This window comes from Hemicordylus capensis, chromosome 12 (assembly GCF_027244095.1).
Source record: "Hemicordylus capensis ecotype Gifberg chromosome 12, rHemCap1.1.pri, whole genome shotgun sequence".
NCBI classification, from domain to species: Eukaryota; Metazoa; Chordata; class Lepidosauria; order Squamata; family Cordylidae; genus Hemicordylus; species Hemicordylus capensis.
This window is the reverse complement of record NC_069668.1, coordinates 3,576,598-3,592,473: the sequence shown is the minus strand read 5'-3', so window position 1 is coordinate 3,592,473 and position 15,876 is coordinate 3,576,598. Positions and strand designations below refer to the sequence as shown.

The window sequence follows — 15,876 nt, the reverse complement described above, 5'->3', positions numbered from 1 at the left end:
AGAAGTTGAAAGTTAAAAAGTTTAAAACAGTCAATTGGGGGCAGAAGTCCATGATCCCCAGCCTCCGCATTCAGAAACTCAGAAGTAAGCAAGATGGTACATATACAGAATACCACAACATCATTCGTTCTCACAGTTTAACAATGGAGGCTTGGTTCACACAATTGCTCAAATTAGGTTTAATGTGGGTCACCGACACTCACATGATTCTGTGAACCCTTGCCAAGGAGGCAATCTCAGGATTCATCTCAGGCCATAAATCACCTCGGTGTGGGTTTACACAGTCACAATAAGGCCAGCAACCCATATTAAACCTAGTACACATGGCTGTGTGAACGAGATCAGTATATTTTGCACAAATGGCTGTCCACTAATCTGCTGCTTTGAGTGAGTGAATTTACCCCTCTGTTGGGACAGACATGGATTTATCTGCCATTTATACCTCCGCTGCAGACCTATCAATAGTTGTTCATCTGGGGCAAGTTAAGAATTGGTTCCAGATGACTCAGCAGGGGAAGCTTTTGCAAAATTGCTAAAAAATAATATATATATATTTTAAAGGGGAAAAAAACAAGTCTACAAAGAACTAACATATGCCTGAAGATAACAGTGCTGGGAGTCCAATGCAGCCACTTTGTAGAAGTGAAGCAGCTTGGGATCCGGAGAACGCCTGGTGAAACCCCCTCAAGTTCACCGTCGTAAGAACATAGGAAGCTGCCTCCTACTGAGTCAGCCCATCGGGCCATCTGGCTCAGTATCGTCTACACCGGTTGGCAGCAGATCTCCGAGATTTCAGGCAAGACTTTTTCTCAGTCCTACCTGGAGATGCCACCAGGGATTGAACCTGGGACCTTCTGCGTGCAGAGCAGATGCTCTGCCACGAAGCGATGGCATCATCATCCCAAAGAACGTAGGAAGCTGCCTTATACAGAGTGGCACACTTGGTCCATCTAACTCGGTGTCTCAATTCAACGTTGAGAATACACCAGGGATTCTCAACGCTGGTTCCCCAGATGTTATTGGACCTCAACTCCTATAATCCCCAGCCCCAGGGGCCTTTGGTTGCAGGAGTTGAAGTCCAATAACATCTGGGGACCCAACGTTGAGAATCTCTGGTCTACACCACACTGGCAGTGGCTAGCAAAGAGGCACCTTTAAAAAGTGACATTTCTCTTTATTGAGCATGGAGAGGGAGAGCAACTGGCGTCCGTCCTCAGCACAGCATCCCTCCAGTGGCTGTTGCTGGTGTCTATCTCATGTTTCTTTTTCAGACTGTGAGCCCTTTGGAGACAGGAAGCCATTTTATTTATTCATTTATATGCATGTAAACTGCTTTGAGCCACCTAATGGCACAGCGGGGAAATAACTTGACTTGCAAGCCAGAGGTTGCCGGTTCAAATCCGCGCTTGTATGTTTCCCAGACTATGGGAATGACTATGTTTCCCAGACTATGGGAAACACCTATATTGAGCAGAAGTGATATAGGAAGATGCTGAAAGACATCATCTCATACTGCGCGGGAGGAGGCAATGGTCAACCGCTCCTGTATTCTACCAATGACAACCACAGGGCTCTGTGGGCATCAGGAGTCGACACCGACTCAACGGCACACTTTACCTTTAAGCCACTTTGGGAACTTTTTGTTGAAAAGCGGTATATATTCGCCGCCACCTCTCCAAGGTTTCAGGCAAGAGTTTTTCCCGGCTCAACCTGGAGATGCTGCCAGGAATTGAACCTGGGAATTTCTGCCTGCAAAACAGATGCTCTACCACTGGGCTGGAAAAGCGTGCAATAAATGGAAACGACACACTTGCCCCGACGTGTGGCTGGACTGTCCACAAGTTGCCAGGTTAAAAAGGTGACCTCTCTCTAAGTACCCGGCACAAGGAAAGCCTAACGTGTATAGTAGTGTGTCTGCCCCACCATCAAGTGAGATTATGAGAGAAAATGCGAAAACTTACCCCAGAGGAGAAAATCGCTGGGTTTCCACTCTCCAACATGTCCTCCAGTTCCTCGCTGGTGGTGGTTCTCCCAGCTGCAAGGGGGACCCCCAAGAAGCCAGCAGTTAGCAGTACAATTATGGGACCCAGCCTATCGCCTGGAAACTGTCAACATCCTGATTCTTCAGTAATCTCACCCAAATTCCTTCAGCCATATCTCCCCTTCAAAGCCCTTTGTTTTACAACTTTCCCCCATTTGCTTTCCAGCTTATCACCATCCTGTTCAGACCATGGTGCTCAGAACCCACACACCCCAGCGTTTCCAGTGTGGTCTTACCCCTAATAAACACACATCTAAGTCTGAGGCAGCATTGTGGTACTGCACCATAAAGAGCCAATCCCATTCCAAAGGGTATTAAAAAGGATGCCTGGCAGTTAGGATGGTTTGCCCAGGGATGTTTCAAAAGCCTTCTATTGGTTTCAGCAAGACCCAATCGAAAGATTTGCCATGTGCGCACTACAGACCACCTAATCCAGCTCCCTAAAAACGTTCTTTCCCCTCTTAAAAACACCAGTTCTGACACTGGAGTCCTCTGCTGATATATTGAACTATAACTCCTATTATCTCCAGCCGCAATTTGGCAACTTTGAAAAAGGCATTGAAGACACATTTATTCACCCAGGCTTTTAATTAGATTTACGGTTTTCAATGATTTTAATGTTTAAAGGATTTTAACTGTTTAATTGATTTAGTTTTGATTGCAATTGTTTTGCTTTTATTTTGATGTAAACTGCCCTGAGCCATTTTTGGAAGGGCGGTGTGTGTGTGTGTGTGTGTGTACACACATATACATATATAAAATAAAATAAAATAAAATCCTCTCTCTCTCTCTCTGGAGACCCACTTTTGAGACCCTGCTTAAGAAACCGAAAGCCAAGCTCTGAGCCCTTAAAGACTAGGAAGACATTCTCAAGAGCGTGTAGCTGAATAACATTTCCAGGGATTTAAGACAGGGCTTCTGTAGCCCCTTCCTGTGAAGAGCAAAAATCGGAATACATTATGCAAAATACAAGTAACTGCCTAATTTATGCAGGTTGCAGAATCCAGCTTCTCTTGGTATAGGGAGTCACTGTAAAGGCTCAGAGTACACACACACTAAAGGGGCTTATATTAAATTATCTATCTATCTATCACCTGACGTGTATATCTCTAGGTCAGGCCTGCTCAGCTTCGGCCCTCCTACAGATATTGGCCTTCAACTCCCATAACCCCTGGCTATTGGCCACTGTGGTTGGGGATTATGGGAGCTGTAGTCCAAAAACAGCTAGTGGGGAGCAGAGTTGAGCAGGCCTGCAAGAAGGTAGGTCTGCTGGAAGGGGAAACAGCAATTCAATTTCTGAGTTCCCTTCCCCGTGACAGCCGCTACACTATACGAAGCTGCCTCATACCAAGGCAGGCCCCAGTTCAGCATTGCCAGCACTGACTGGCAGCAGCTCCTTAGAGTTCCAGGCTCCGATGTCTTTCCCTGGCCAAACTGAAGACTGAACAAGCCCTCAGGGGCTTGTTTCCGCTCGGAGCCGAGACAGAAGCGCAGCCCATGCTCCTAGAAGGCAACTTTTAATTGCACTTCGGGCAAAAGGGAAAGTGCTTTGCTGAACGAACTGGAGAAGCCGCTAATGAGGCTGCTGGGAAGGAAGAATCGCTCCGAGGAAGCAGTATCCCTCCGGGGGGATTGCTCCAGCCTCCGGATTCTCAGAACAGAGGAGCGAGAGAGAGACAGAGAGCAGGCAAAAGACGTGCCCAGAAGCCAACATCAGAGGGTAGGAGAGCCAGATCAGCAGCAGCAGGGAGGGAAGAAGAAGAAGAAGAAGAAGAAGAAGAAGAAGAAGAAGAAGAAGAAGAAGAAGAAGAAGAAGAAGAAGAAGAAGAAGAGAAGGAAAATGGCAGGGATACCTCCTGCTCTTCATCTCTGAGCCAGGCCCACAGATTTGGGGGGCTGGTACCATCAGGAATCGAAATCGACTTGACGGCACACTTTCCTTTACCATCTCAAGGGCCGGATGCTCAGAGTCATTTTGGGCAACATCAAAGACGAAGCGTCAATGAGCCAAGCTGGGGTGGTGGTTGCCATCTGGGGGCGACGGACACTCCTCGTGGTGCTTGACCAGGTCTGCACCCCCCGAGATGGCAAAGAGGCAATTGGGTTGCAAGCCCTTCCAGCCTCAAGGGCGTTCCCGTGCTTTTCATGTCCCGACCATCAGCCCTGCAGCTGAGCACACACACACAAAAAAGACTATGAAACTTCATTGAGGTTGTCAGGGGAAGGGAAATGAAAACGGGCAGGCGTGGCCCTCCAAAGATTACTCCAGGGAGAGAGGACAGCCATTTATTCCTTGTCAGCCCAACCCTAACCCAGTGGCACTACAACTCCCATCATCCTTGACGACTGGCCGCTGTGGCTGGGGACAACGGGAGGGACAGCCCAGAAACAGCTGGAGGACCCAGGTTCTGCTGCCTTCCTCCAACCCTTTCCTCTGTGCAAACGTGGCTGAAATTGGACCCTAATCGTTTGGGGGTAGGGGCGATGACGCCGAGAAAGCCGTAAGTGCAACGACACGGCCACCTCTTTCCCATCTCTAAGGTTGGAAGAAAACTCACGACAGGCATTTGTTGGCTGAGATGGGATCGGTGGCCAAAATTCGTGGGCCTGGCCCACGGGACTCAAAAGCAGGAGGTAAATGCAGTGCGATGCTCCAGTCCTCCAATATTGCTGGGAAAGAGACCACAGGAGCCATCTTCAGATTTCCGGGACCAGGGATAGGAAGGACGGCATCTTCCGGACAGCTTGTTACCTCCTCCCCGCGCACGCAGCCATCTCTCCTCCGACTTCCCGTGTCTCCCACTCAGTCCTTCTATTCTCATCTCTCCCATCTGCACTTCCAACCCCCTACCTGTTCAGCGAGCTCTGCACACACACACACACACACACACCCTTCGCACTGGCAGCTTGCAAAACACTGGCAGTGTTGCAGGCAGGCAACACAAGACGCTGCTTTGCGCGGCAGGGATGCGGCCCCAGCCACAACCCGACGGCTAGCCGGGCCACGGGACGGCCCCGTGTGTGCGTCACTCAAGGTATCGCCTTCCAAGCAAGGTGATGGAGCGTGTGGGATCTGTGCGTCTGCCAACGGTCTGGGATGATACGGATGACCTAGACCCTTCCAAGCCGGCTTTCACTCTGGATTTCAGACTGAAAACCTCCACCAGGCCTTGGTCGCCCTGGTGGATGACCTACACCGCGAACTAAACAGCGGGAGTGCGTCCCTGGTGGTCCTGCGGGACCTCTCAGCGGCGTTCGATACCATTGACCATGGTATCCTTCTGGACCATCTCTCAGGTGCTTGTCTCCTTGGCCGATGGGGTCCCACAAGGCTCCGTACTGTCAAACATGTTGTTTAACAGCCACATCAGGCCTGCTCAACTTGGACCCCCAGCTGTTTTGGGACTACAATGCCCATAACCCTCAGCCACAGTGGCCAATAGCCAGGGCTTATATATGAATACAGCAAGTATCTATATACTGCTTTTCAACCAAAGTTCCCAAAGCAGTTTATGGAGATATAAATAAATAAAATGGCTCCCTGTCCCTAAAGGGTTCACCATCTAAAAAAGAGACCTAAGAGAGACACCAACCACAGCCACTGGAGGGATGCTGTACTGGGGATGGAGAGGACCAGTTGCTTTCCCCCTGCTAAATGTAAGAGAAGCACCACTTTTTAAAAGGTGCCTCTTTGCTCAGTTAGCAAAGTTGACACCACCAGTGTTCCCTCGAACAGGGATTCCCAGATGTTGTAGACCACAAGTCCCAGAATCCCCAGTGGCAATAGCTTTTGCTTGGGGATTATGGGAGTTGTAGTCCGCAGCATCTGGGAATCCCTGTTAGAAGGAACACGGGTCACAATTTCTGGGAGTTGTAGGCCAACATCTGGAGGAGGGCTGATGTTGAGCAGGCCTGATCTACATGAAAGCATCTCAGGGGGGAAATAATCCTCCTGATTTTTGGCAACCTCGGCCCCACTAGAGATGGGAAAGCGGTGACTGCATTGCAGCTTTGCACCCAGGTGGCCACCCCTTCTTGATCCCGACCCCCACAAACCATTAGGGTCAAACGGCAGTCACTTTCGCACAGAGCAAAGGTCAGGGTAGCCACCAAGAGACGATTGTCCTCTCTCCCTGCAGTCCTCCTGGGAGGCCATTGCAACCAGTTTCCATTTCCATTCTTCCGACAGCATCGCTCCAACTTTATCGTCACTTTTTGTGTTTCAAAAACTTTCAACGCTTTTCATGAAGCAGAGCAAAATGTGTCCTCTACAGGCCCGACAGCCAGGACACCCTCCTCGTTTCCATCTCCGGGGATGCAGACCTTGCCAAAATCTATCACGGGCCTCCATCCCACCCCGCCCCTCCAGAAGGTACCGACCATCCTGAGCATGGGGGGCTGGACTAGATGACCTCTCAGAGGCCCCCCTCGAATTCAGAGGCCCCCTCGAACTCTCAAGAAAGGGCTGGTGGGGAAGGAATCTCACTCACTGATTTCCAGCTGCCTCTGGATTCTCCCCTTGCAGCGCTCCCGGTAGTCCGACTGGGTGGCGTTGTACTCCGACATCACCTCCACGAACTTCCGTGACAAGGTGGAGTGCTGGAATGGAAAGAGGGACACCGGTTGTCACCCACTGCTCCGGGCAGGGATGAGTCACTGGAAACTACCACGCCTGGCCCGGGAAACGATTCTATCCACACACAGGACGCCGACCAAACAACAGCCATGAAAGACATATACTTCCCCTGCTGAGCCCTGCTTCCCTCTCCTGCCCTTAAGGCCTCATGTTGAACTGTAGGACTGCAAGCTCTTTGGGGCAGAGACCTGTCCTCTTGTACTTTGCGTTCAGAAGGCCCCAGGTTCACTCCCACCAGACAGGGCTAGGAAAGACCCCTGCCTGCAACCTTGGAGAAGCCACTGCCAGTCCGTGAAGACAACACTGAGCTAGGTGAACCAAGGGTCTGACTCCGTAAATGGCAGCTGCCTACCGGTATGCACCTATGACAGATTTTAGAAGCCGGATCCTGCAGAAGTCCCTCTCCCCACGCCCAATGTTGGCTCATAGCCTGCGGTTTGATTTAAGGAACGGGGCTGTCATGTGTCTTTAAATTCCAACTCCTCTCTCGGCTCGCCCATCTGCTCAATTTCAGATGCACCAGGCTTGGCTGATATCGGGAGACTTGGAACTTGGACTCCTGGTTTGTTTGTGGTGAAGCCGAGCTGTTTGCACCGCTTTCGCACCTGCAGAGGCCGAGGCGGGGGATAGGGGAGAGCGGATCCAAGACCCCGCATTGGGGAGCGTAGTGGTGGCCAAGATCCCACTGGCCGCCCCCTCCAAAACATCCTACTGGGGGCAGGTAGGCAGGCAGAGTTGCTTCCCGGATCAGGAAATGGGCTTTGAACTGCAGTTCACTGTAAGTAAGTGCAGAGCTGGTCTTCTGGCAGAAAGGGTAAGTTGCCCCCTTTGCTGAGCAGGATCTGCCCTGGTTTGCATTTGGATGGGAGGCTACATGTGTGAGCAACGGAAGATCTTCCTCTCAGGGAATGGGGCCACTCTGGGAAGAGCACCTGCATATAAACAGCTTAGGCCCTGGGTTTTTAGGAGAACATTGTCTTCACCATGCCCGCCCCACCCCCCCACCCCCGCCTGTAAAGATAATCTGGAGAGGTTCGTCTGCAGTTGCCACCAACTCATCTGGCGGCTACACGGCAATAGGCCTTCTCCGTTGCTGCCCCTGGATTTTGGAATATGCTCCCTTTTGAAATAAGAGCCTCCCCATCTCTGGCATTCTTGTGCCCAGAATTTCCACTCGAGGCACAAATGACCAGGCTCAAACTATCCTACTTTGGACACATGATGCATAGACCCAGCTCCCTTGAGAAGTCCATAATGCTGGGGAAAGTGGAAGGAAAGAGTAGAAGAGGATGGCCAGCAGCCAGGTGGATGGACTCGATTACAGCAGCCATGAATGCACCACTGAGAGACCTTCAAGGCCAAGTGGAAGACAGGCCACCATCCTGGAGAGAATCTATCTAGGTGGCCGCTAAGAGTCGACACTGACTTGACGGCACTTAATCAATCAATCACTCTCTGGCAACTTTTAAAAAGGCACTCAAGACATACTTATCCACCCAGGCTTTTAAGTAGATTTATAATTTTAATGTTTTTAATGTGGGGCTTTAAATGAAATGATTTTAATTGTAAACCGTCCAGACATGCAAGTTTTGGGCAGTATAGGTGTGTGTGTGTGTGTGTGTGTGTGTGTGAGAGAGAGAGAGAGAGAGAGAGAGAGAAAGATTTGCATGCAGAAGTTTCCAAGTCCCCTCCCTGGCAGCATCTCCAAGAGAGGGCTGGGAGAGACTCCTGCCTGCCACCTGGGAGAAGCCGCTGCCAGTCTGTGAAGACAATCCTGAGCTAGATGGACCAATGGTCTGACTCAGTATATGGCAGCTGCCTCTGTTCTTTTGTAAGTGATGCATATTGGAGTAAAACATCCCAGCTTCATATATACATTGATGGGAGTCTGAGCTGGCAGTGAACGACCAGGAAAAGGATCTCAGGGTCGTGGTCATCTGCAACCAGGGCGGACCCTGCTTAGCTAAGGGGACAAGTCATGTTTGCAACCACTAGGGGTGTGCAATTCGGGATTTCGGGTGATTCGGCTTGGACCCGAACCGAATCACCCCTGTTCTGTTTTGTGCCCGAATCTGGGTCACCCAAATCACCCTTGATTCGGATTCGGATTTAATCTGAATCCGAATCCGAATCGATTCAGGGGGGTAAAAAGGGGCCCAGGGGCAAAATTTTGGGGTGGGGTGGTAGTGCCCAATGGGTAGAGTCTACCACCCCAATTTCAGGGGGATTGGGCAAAGTCCTGATTTTTGGTGAATTTTTAAAGTTTTAGTGACTTTGGGGCAGTTCGGGGGCATAGCATGGGATCTGGGCAAAAGGAGTGGGGTGGGGTGGTAGTGCCTAATGGGTGCAGGCTACCACCCCAATTTCAGGGGGATTGGGCAAAGGGCTGATTTTTGGTAAATTTCTGAAAATTTCATGTCTTTGGGGCAGATTGGGGCATATTGGGGCAGAAAGTGGGGCCTGGGGCAGAATAGTGGGGTGGGGTGGTAGTGCCTGATGGGTGGAGGCTACCATCCCAATTTCAGGGGGTTTGGACAAAGGGCTGATTTTTTGAGAATTTTTGAAGTTTTAGTGACTTTGGGGCAGTTTGGGTGCAGAAAGTGGATCTGCCCCAAAATAGTGGGGTGGGGTGGTAGTGCCTAATGGGTGGAGGCTACCACCCCAATTTCAGGGGGACTGGGCAGAGGGCTGATTTTTTGAGAATTTTTGAAGTTTGGGTGTCTTTGGGGCAGATTGGGGGCAGAAAGTGGATCTGCCCCAAAGGAGTGGGGTGGGCTGGTAGATAGTGCCTAATGGGTGGAGGCTACCACCCATCCCCAATTTAGATCTATCATAGCAAATGAGATTTTTTTCAATTAAACAACTCTCATGACCCCACATTCACTTTTTCACACTTTCCTTTACTATGAATAATATGAGGAAGTAATCAATTTAGCACACTTCACCTTATGAAGACAAACCTCATACAAATAAATTCACCATAATTCACCCCTCTGCCCAATCACTCTTAAATTGGGGATGGGTGGTAGCCTCCACCCATTAGGCACTATCTACCAGCCCACCCCACTCCTTTGGGGCAGATCCACTTTCTGCCCCCAATCTGCCCCAAAGACACCCAAACTTCAAAAATTCTCAAAAAATCAGCCCTCTGCCCAATCCCCCTGAAATTGGGGTGGTAGCCTCCACCCATTAGGCACTACCACCCCACCCCACTATTTTGGGGCAGATCCACTTTCTGCCCCCAAACTGCCCCAAAATCACTAAAACTTCAAAAATTCTCAAAAAATCAGCCCTTTGTCCAAACCCCCTGAAATTGGGGTGGTAGCCTCCACCCATCAGGCACTACCACCCCACCCCACTATTCTGCCCCAGGCCCCACTTTCTGCCCCAATCTGCCCCAAAGACATGAAATTTTCAGAAATTTACCAAAAATCAGCCCTTTGCCCAATCCCCCTGAAATTGGGGTGGTAGCCTGCACCCATTAGGCACTACCACCCCACCCCACTCCTTTTGCCCAGATCCCATGCTATGCCCCCGAACTGCCCCAAAGTCACTAAAACTTTAAAAAATCGCCAAAAATCAACCGTGAACCCAATCACCCGAATTTTTCGTGCCCGAAATTCGGGTGATTCGGCTTGTGCCCAAAAAATATCGGGGGACATCGGGGGTGATTCGGTTCGGCCCCGAATCACCCGAAACTGTTCGTTTCGGGCACAGATCGTTCTGTGCCCGAAATCTTTTGCACATCCCTAGTAACCACCAGACCAGCTCTCCTCCCGGACCATCACCTTCCTGTCCTGCTTCTCACTGGGCATCTGACAGGCCGCCGTGGGATGCAGGATGCTGGATGAGACAGGCCCGTCTTAGCGCGAGCCAAGCAGGGCTTTTTACAATGGCGACGTTTCCCTCGCTGTTTCAAAGCAAGTGTTGCCGGTGGATGCTTAATGCAACCTGTCAGCTCGGCGTCCGTGTTCTCAGCAGAGAAACCCACAGCGGCCTCCTTCAACCGGTGGCTCATTCTGGCGTCTCCGGGCGCCCCGGGGCAGGACTCACCTGTGTCTTTCTTATCCTCAAATCAGCCGACGACCTGTTCTGGCTCTCTTCCTGTTCGATACTCTGTTCGATACCTGGGGAGCGGGGAAAGCAGAAAGTGTGGAAGGGCAAAGCGAGAAACAGATGGGTTTCACTCCACCACTCGCTCCCCCCATCTCCCCAGCCCGCCAGACCGCCCATTTCAGGCGGGGCTAAAATTAGCTCTCCAGAAGGCAAGAGACCATACCCTTTCAAAGGCAGGCTTCTTTTCTGCAAATTGATGCAACACCCCATTGCACCTGGCAAGGAGCTCCCACAGGCTCCTTGTGGATGCTGTGCTTACACACACTTACACACACACACACACACACACACACACACACACACACACACACACACACACAAACAGAGTTAAAATCTGGGCCAACCAAAAGTTCGCCTTCTGCAATCCCCCAAAAAGTAATCTTGCAGACTTGCAGCAGATTTGCATTTCATTTGCATAATGGCTCCTGATAGGCTTCCATCGTAGGCCTGAAAACCCAAAATTTTACACCTAGGTAATTTCAGAGCCTGGACCTAAATGCCTTTGGAGCCTGCCCTCAACCCCACTGCAAGTTAAGCATCATCACACACACGCACACACACACAAACACAGTGTCAAGAACCACTCTGCTCCCCAGCGTCCTCTGTAGGAGAGCTGGTCTGCTGGTTGCCAGCATGAATGGTCCCATTTGCTAAGCAGGGCCCACCCTGGTTTGCATTTGGATGGGAATCTACGTGTGTGAACCCTGTAAGATATTTCCCTTAGGGAATGGGGCCACTCTGGGAAGAGCATCTGGATGCAAAACATCCCAGGTTCCCTCCCTGGCAGCCTCTCCAAGATAGGGCTGAGAGAGATTCCTGCCTGCAACCTTGGAGAAGCCGCTGCCTGTCTGTGAAGACAACACTGAGCTAGATGGACCAAGGGTCAGACTCAGTATACGGCAGTTCCCTCTGTTCTTATGTTCCTTTCAGGGTTCTGTGGTGCAACCCTGGAGCAGGATAGGCTCAGGCTGAGAATCTGGCCTCACCCCTCCCCTCCGTATTACCCCAAGTTGGGGGGAGGCCTGGAAGACCAAAGCATGCTCCCCACCGCCCAGCACGATGTTCCAGCCCCCTCGCAGCAGACTCACTCTTTAGCTTGGAGCGCACTTTGTTGGCCGTCTTCTTGATATCGGACATCAACTCCTCCAGTTCTTCCTTGGTTTCTAGAAGGAAAAAACAGCAAGAGCATCACTGGGATGGGGTCTCCACATGGGGCCTTCCTCTCTGCTTGTCAAAAAAAAAATAATAATTCTGAAAACCTGGGATTGTTCTCAACACCACCCACTGGTGCCAGGCAGACAGGCACGCAAACAAGAATCTGCTTCCCCCCAGCAAGTATCCCTGCCCCAAGGAGCTTACAATTTAAATGCAGATGGTTGGTCAGGCCATGCAGACATGGTGCATCATATTTGCTCTTGCGTTTTGGCATAGCTTTCAAAACCCACTAAAGCAGGGCTCAGAAAAGAAACGCCACCGAGACCTGGAGCGCCGCTGCTGCCAGTCAGGGCCAAGCTGCACACACTGTTCCCTGCAGTACGTGCGTGCGTGCACACATTCGTGCGTGTGCACAGGAGTGTGCGTGTGAGTAAAATCAACCACATAAAGCATCAGTTCTCAAACCCGAGTCCAAAGATGTTGTTGGACTACAACTTCCAACACCCTTGGCACAATGGCCTTTGGCGGTGGATGATGGGAGCTGTAGTACGACATCATCCGGGGACCTGGGTTTGAGATCTCCTGACCCAGGGCGCGGTCTCAAGTGGAAGACCAGGTGACCTGATTTTATAGCCGTTGGGGGGTCTTTAAAAACACTTAAAAGTTTCGAAGACACCATTGCGAACGTGGCCGCTGCAGGCCCGACGGGCAGGAGAAGAAAAGCACGAGGAGACGTGGGAGAAGCTGCTCTTTCGGATTGGTCTCCGATTCTTTCGCCTCGCGTTTCTCAGCACCGATGCTTCCTGGCACGGAAGGCAGCAGGTGCGCTTACGGCGCTCCCCGCCCCGCCTCCCCCCCCACCCCCCGGCCGCCTGCAAGAGAAGATAATTGCTGTCACCTGGAACTCTGCAAGCTGCCAAACGTAACCAAGCAACACTGGCAGAGAAGCCAAGTCACACGGAGGACGCGGCACGGATATGACCTTCGGCAACTCCAGCACCTCTGCTGAACACACACACACACACACACACACACACACACACACACACACACACACACACCTGCATCTTGTACTGCTCAGCACCGCTCAGGATGAGCCCACCCCACCCCCACCAGTGTAATCAGTCGTTCCTCCTAGCTGTGCCACAAGATGGACCACCGGTGCAAGGTGGCAAGTTACCCAGAATTCTCCGTCGGTCCAATGGAAGCCCGCAGAAGCGGTCTGGCCCCCTCTCGCTTATGAATGGAGGTGTTTGCTTCATGATGGCAGCCCCCATGGGACGGAGAGACCAGCAGCAGCAATGGGGCCCAGCGTGGATCAGCATTGGCTGGGTACCGGAATTCGTCGAGGACGTTGGGAATTCCCGGTTGGAGGTCCCTTCCCTTCGCCCACCAAGAACGACATTTCTCAGGGGTCCCTATGGAGAGGAGGCAATTGCTACTGCTAAACCCATGCAGGGCCAGAGACCAGCTCTCCTCTCCGTCATCTTTGGAGGACATGCCTGTCCATTGCGATTTCCATCCCTCTGACAACATCCTTCAAATTCTGTAGGAGTTTTAAAAAAAATTTCAAAGCTTTTTGGACATCATTGCACATTTGGGGGCTGCAGGCCTGGTGGTCAGGGCAATAAAAGCATGAGAAGACACCGAAAGAGAAACGTCTTCGTCTCTTTCCCTTCTCTTGAGGTATGGGCCTCGTCAAAAACCACAAGGAGCATTCATCCCCGACTCTGACCGGGTCATGGACGATTTGGTGCTTAGCTCCAAAAGGCCAGATCCCAACTGACTTTCCCCACCAAGTCAGTCCTGAACCCACTCAATTAAGGATCAGGAATTCTTTGAAGCAGAAGTTAAGCCTTGGAGAGATTTCCCCCCTCCCCAAAAGGGGACATTTTACATCTTTCGCCATAACCATCCCTCTAACAAGGAACATCCAGGCCCCTCCGGAGCCTCCTGAAGTATTCACAAAGTCCGCCCACAGCTGTCGTGACCGCAGCAAAATATTTAAGGAGGGTCAAAGCACCAACATGGAAGGAATGCAGATTTGATATTCAAATGGTTTTAGCAGGGGAGCTGGGATGCAGCTGTACTCGAAGCCGCAATTAAGAATCTGGTGCATTTTTAATTGGCCTTTCCCAGCCGGGAGAATTCTCCGTAGTGCACGAGAGACGAGCCAGGTCCGGCTGCTTCCTGGATGGCTGAAGTGATAGCGAACCTGCAGGTACAGTCCAGAGAAATAACCTCACCTGGTTTCGCCCCAGCCTCTCTTTAATACTGAACAGATCAACACCAGTTGCTTCAAAAGTGGCAGCTCCTTCTTCCTTATTAAAACAACTGCTGGATAGGATGGAGCTCTCCTCCCCAGCTGATGCTTACCAGACAATCCCTTGGAGGTGATCAGCATCTCCAACCTTGTTTTTCCTTTGGATGTTCTGAATTTAATTTATTTTTATTTATTCATTTGGACACTTGTATCCCGCTCTTCCTCCGAGGAGAGCTCAGAGCGGTTTACATGGGTTATTTTTATCCTCACAACAACCCTCTGAGGTAGGCCAGGCTGAGAGATGCATGACTGGCCCAGAGTCACCCAGTCAGCTTCATGGCTGGATGGGGATTCGAACTTGGGTCTTCCCGGCCCTAGAAACCACCCCGCGGTGCCAATGGGGTAGACTTTTTGATTGGGTAAAACAATGGGCCTCGCATCTTCTGCCTTCCCCTCTCATGTTTTCTCAACCTCAGTTTTTAAAAATAAAACCCAGTCTTAGCTCCACTCTGTCCAGTATGGGCAGAGAATGCTCTCTGCAGGTCCAACTGGTTCTATTGCTTCAGTTGGTCCTGGGGGAGGGATGAGAAGATAATCACCTCATGAACAGCTTCTCTTTTTCTCCACCTTAGATAAACTACTGGGCAAACGACGTTGGTTAGCCGCCACATCCTACCGAGACCGCGACTCGCACACAATCGCTTTCACATCGTCCTGTATCGATTTCTGTCAGCATAGACCAGGAGCGTGCACAGGTCTGGGATTCTGGCTGAATGCTCCGACCCGGCTTTTGATCACGGAAACCACCCCACGGTGTCGATGGGGTAGACTTATTGCTGGGGGGAAACAAGCCGCACACTGAACCTGCACAATGAACAAGCCGCTCTCTCTGATCCAAAAGCACCACTCCATCTCCAGTTTGATGATGTACCTTCGCAGCCCAAAGATACTGCACTTCCTTTTATGACATTCCCTCATCTAATAAAAACAATGTTTAAAACAGGGATTTCAAGCCGAAACGCATCTCCAGGGGGCCATCTTGGTCTTGGTGCAGGTGTTTTCGGCGGTTAATAAGCACCGACGCGGGCTGTGAAATCATCGTTCCCATTCTCTGCTTGCCTCGCCTGAACCCAGCGCTCATTAACGACATCCCGAAGCCATGCAAAAGCCAGATATCTATTAAGCAGGTGGGTGGCGTGGGGGAACCAGCTCGTGATGGATGCCAGCTTCGCGTCGAGGGAACTGACCCCGTCTCTCCAATTGCAAACAAGAGTCAGGCAAGCAGTAATTGGATGGAGGAATTCGGCTGGGAGAGGAAGCTGGTTTTGCGGGGCGGAGGCAGACGGGCATCTCCCAACTCTTGAATCAGAACACGGAGTGGCCTTATAGATCCTCTGCTAACTGGGCAAAGAGGCACCTTTTTAAGGTGGAGATATCCTTTATTGAGCAGGGGGAGAGCAACCGGACCTATCCGTCCCCAGCACAGCATCCCTCCCGTGGCTGCCACTGGGGTCTATTTTATGTTTCTTTTTTAGATGGTGAGCCCTTTGGGGACAGGGGACCCTCTTATGTATGCTTTATTCATATCTATGAAAATCGTCTTGGGAACTTTTGTTGAAAAGCAGTATATACATATTTGCTGCTGTTCTACCGAGTCAGAAGCTT

At 51.0% G+C, this 15,876-nt stretch overlaps 1 protein-coding gene across 8 annotated transcripts in view; it reads right to left on the bottom strand.

Annotated features, from left to right (window-relative positions):
• Positions 1–15,876, bottom strand: part of STX1A (syntaxin 1A) — a 100,073-nt gene that overhangs the window by 12,665 nt on the left and 71,532 nt on the right. For all 8 annotated transcript variants that reach the window (XM_053274829.1, XM_053274828.1, XM_053274827.1 and 5 more), the window contains 4 exons: positions 11,882–11,956; positions 10,731–10,804; positions 6,532–6,640; positions 1,962–2,035 (listed from right to left, as the gene is read on the bottom strand). In XM_053274829.1, coding sequence (XP_053130804.1) covers positions 1,962–2,035; positions 6,532–6,640; positions 10,731–10,804; positions 11,882–11,956 — 332 coding nt within the window. The remainder of the gene's footprint in view (positions 1–1,961; positions 2,036–6,531; positions 6,641–10,730; positions 10,805–11,881; positions 11,957–15,876) is intronic.